This window comes from Octopus bimaculoides, chromosome 4 (assembly GCF_001194135.2).
Source record: "Octopus bimaculoides isolate UCB-OBI-ISO-001 chromosome 4, ASM119413v2, whole genome shotgun sequence".
Taxonomy (NCBI): domain Eukaryota; kingdom Metazoa; phylum Mollusca; class Cephalopoda; order Octopoda; family Octopodidae; genus Octopus; species Octopus bimaculoides.
The window spans coordinates 37871154-37874488 of NC_068984.1; the positions used below are offsets into that span (position 1 = coordinate 37871154).

The 3335-nt window shown below is 35.1% G+C and overlaps 1 protein-coding gene across 1 annotated transcript in view; it reads right to left on the bottom strand.

The window, feature by feature from the left end:
• The window catches only part of LOC106878635 (NADH-quinone oxidoreductase subunit B 2), a 33460-nt gene that overhangs the window by 12839 nt on the left and 17286 nt on the right, over positions 1–3335 (bottom strand). The window contains exon 4 of the mRNA XM_014927915.2: positions 485–664. Coding sequence (XP_014783401.1) covers positions 485–664 — 180 coding nt within the window. The remainder of the gene's footprint in view (positions 1–484; positions 665–3335) is intronic.

The window sequence follows — 3335 nt, forward strand, 5'->3', positions numbered from 1 at the left end:
TGTTGCCATCCGGTTTCACCAGTCCTCAGTCAAATCGTCCAACCCATGCTAGCATGGAAAGCGGACGTTAAACGATGATGATGATGATGATGATATATATATATATATATATATATATCCTCTCTTAACCCTTTAGTGTTTGCATTATTCTGCCAAAATTAATGCTTTTTCATCCACATTGTTTTGAACTAATCATGCATTATCTTGTAGCTATGAGATTTTGATGAGGTAGCTGTTAATTTTCAAAATGATATTGTAGGGTTGGTGTGAGAGACCAGATTTGGCCAGTTTGAACATAAAACAAGCAGAATACTGTTGGCCGGATATGGCTGGTTTAAATGCTAAAGGGTTAAAGTTGAATACCTAAAAAATGAATTACTCAAAGTATCAAACTTGCTGTATAAATGGTTAGTTTCATAAAGACTCTTAGTTATTTCTTTTCAAGAGAAATGGAAGAGATAAATGTAGAAACTCTTTAACTTACTTTTCTGAGGGCAGGAGCCATTTTATTTGTGAGAGTGCCAGCAACTATAATCACATCTGCTTGACGAGGACTGGCTCGAAAAACTACTCCAAAACGATCCATGTCATATCTTGGGGCAGCTATATGCATCATCTCCACAGCACAACATGCCAAACCAAATGTCAAAGGCCACAATGAACACTATGAAAATAGCAAAAAGAGTAGTAAATAAAAGTCACCTAAAACTTTGAAGAAAAGCAAAAGATCAAAAATATCATTTAAAAATTGTAAATTTTATCATACAGAAATGAAATCTGTTTTAAAACCTGGGAATCCATACTCGACAAGTTTAAATGGGTCTGTAAAACAATCTTTCACTCAAGACTCATTGTTCTAAGGTCTGATTTAACTATTTCATGCACCCTGTACACTAAATCCCTCAATAAGACTGCTATCAATTCTGACAGCATATTTGATCCACAAAGTGTTTGTGTCATTTATCCCCTTTATCTACATAAAGCCTTCTCAATGCTTGCTAGAAAACAGAATGCAAGACCTTACCTAAAATCCTCCATAGGTCAAGGAATCAAAGATAGTTATTCTTGTTGAGTCAAGAATTTCTTGTGGATGTCTCACAAAATATAGTTCATCTGGATTTAAATGCTATTATCAACTTAAACTACATCATACCAGCTTAATTCTGTAACAAAGCGATACTGTGGAACCTGAGTAAACTTGTGATAGTTTGCATTTGCAGATGCTAAAACAAACATTTCAAAATGAGAATGTGTTAGTCTGTTGTCAGAAAAAGAGGTCTAATAGTTTAAGAAGGGCCAATCACCAGATGAGTAAAAATGTGACTGCCAACTCTATATAATTTAATATTGGTTATAGTAATTACATTTTCATTCATCAGGCTTATTTTCTACTCATGACAAACTATGTAGAGGTGGGTGATGTATTAAAAGCAATATATGTGGTGCAAGAGAGAAAGTGTTGGCTGGTAGTGCAGTATGTTGAAGTTAGAGTGTATTGGATAAGGAGATAACAATGTACTAATGCAGCTATGTGCATGTGTGTGTGTGTGTGTGTGTGTGTGTGTGTGTAGTACATCTAGTAAAAGTGAGCAGTGATGAGTATATTGTGATCAGTACAGGTGGTGAGGAGAGAAAAGATGATGGACTATGAGTGATAAGTAGATGGTGAAAAAAGATGGGGAGAGAATTATGAGCAATAGGTGGCAAGAATACAAAGTGAGTGGGCAGCAAATGTAGACCTGGCAGAGTACAAATATTGTAGCCTCTAACATCACCCTTTAGTTAGGATATGTGTTGCTGTATTGTTCTGCAGCACCATGTATAGCCAGTCAGTATGATCCTTTGCCATTTTCTCTATGAGATACAGCATCTCGAGGTTAGCCTTTGCCATTTTACCCCATGTTTTTCTCAGCACCCTGCTCATATGAGTTCCATTAACATGGAATGCACAACTTCTCTATGCAGTCATCATTCTTACTCATTACATGCTCATACCATCACAACTTTCTCTCTTGTAATAACACCTGATACCTCATATCCATTTTCCCTCTCAGTTCATTTGTACACTGGAATTCATGCACACTAACATTACACTTCCATTGGAGCATGCTTGCCTCATATTTTCTATTCTTCACAAGTCTTCTACAGCCAAGGTCAAATGTCTCACTACCATGCATCATCACATTTCCAATACAAATGTCATATAATCTACTCAGCTCATTAACAAAGCAGTACAATAAAGAATAAACAATGTTTATATGTTATATATGAAAATGAATAAACTATTCAGCAATGATTAGACAAGTTGTACCAAATTAACATTAAAATATGTTTGTGATATATTTTAACTTCTAAAGGTAAATTCACTGCAGTTACCATGAGAAAAAAATTCTCACTTATGGTAAAAGGTGTAAAAACAGCATATTTGCTTAGTGTCTCCCACTAGCAGACTCCCAGACATGTTTCTGTCTTCTTAGCCTTCCTTAGTAAGAAATACTGTAGAGAGACAACCCTGGACAGATTCTAAAGCTGTAGCTTTATCTTAGAACAATCAACTTTGCAATCATGTACTTTCAGGTTCAGTTTCACTATGTTGCATCTTGGGCAAAAGTCTTCTACCATAGTCCTGAGCTGACAAAGATTTGTGAGTGAATTTGGTTGACACACACACACATAGGTGTGTGTAAGCATTTGAAAGAGTGTATATGCATGTGTGTATCTTTCAATTTGAAGGACAAGGGGAAATATTACTTTGCTTGGAAAGAAGTAGAGGTTGGCAACAAGATGAGCATCCAACTGCACAACATCTGTCTCAACAAATTTTGTCTGACCCATGCAAGCATGGAAAAGTTGAGGTTAAAACAATAATGATGATAATACACTTTTAATTCTGTACAGTGAACTCAAATAGGGAAAATAATTCTATTCATCAAGCCACATCAACATATTTATAAAATTAAGTGAAATGCTGTTGTTGAGTCTTTTTGCAATAATATCAATATGTGGTTGTAACACCAAAATACATTTTGCAAGCTATGCAATGACAACATTGCAAAATGTTTTATGAACTGCTGGCTCTGTCATAAGGTCAAAAAGAAGCCACCACAGAACTTGCTGAAGGATGCATAGAGCTATGGTAAATAAATGAACTGTATTAAATGGAATATCACAGAATATGCTTACCAAGTGGTTCAATATATGAAAGCATTTTTAGGTTACTTGCTTTGAAAGCAAGTAAAATTACAGCAGTTTTAATGAATGTTGTGATAAGGTATGAATATTTAATTGACAATAAGTAAGTGATTTGATTAACAGCAAATATTTTCCAAGTCACT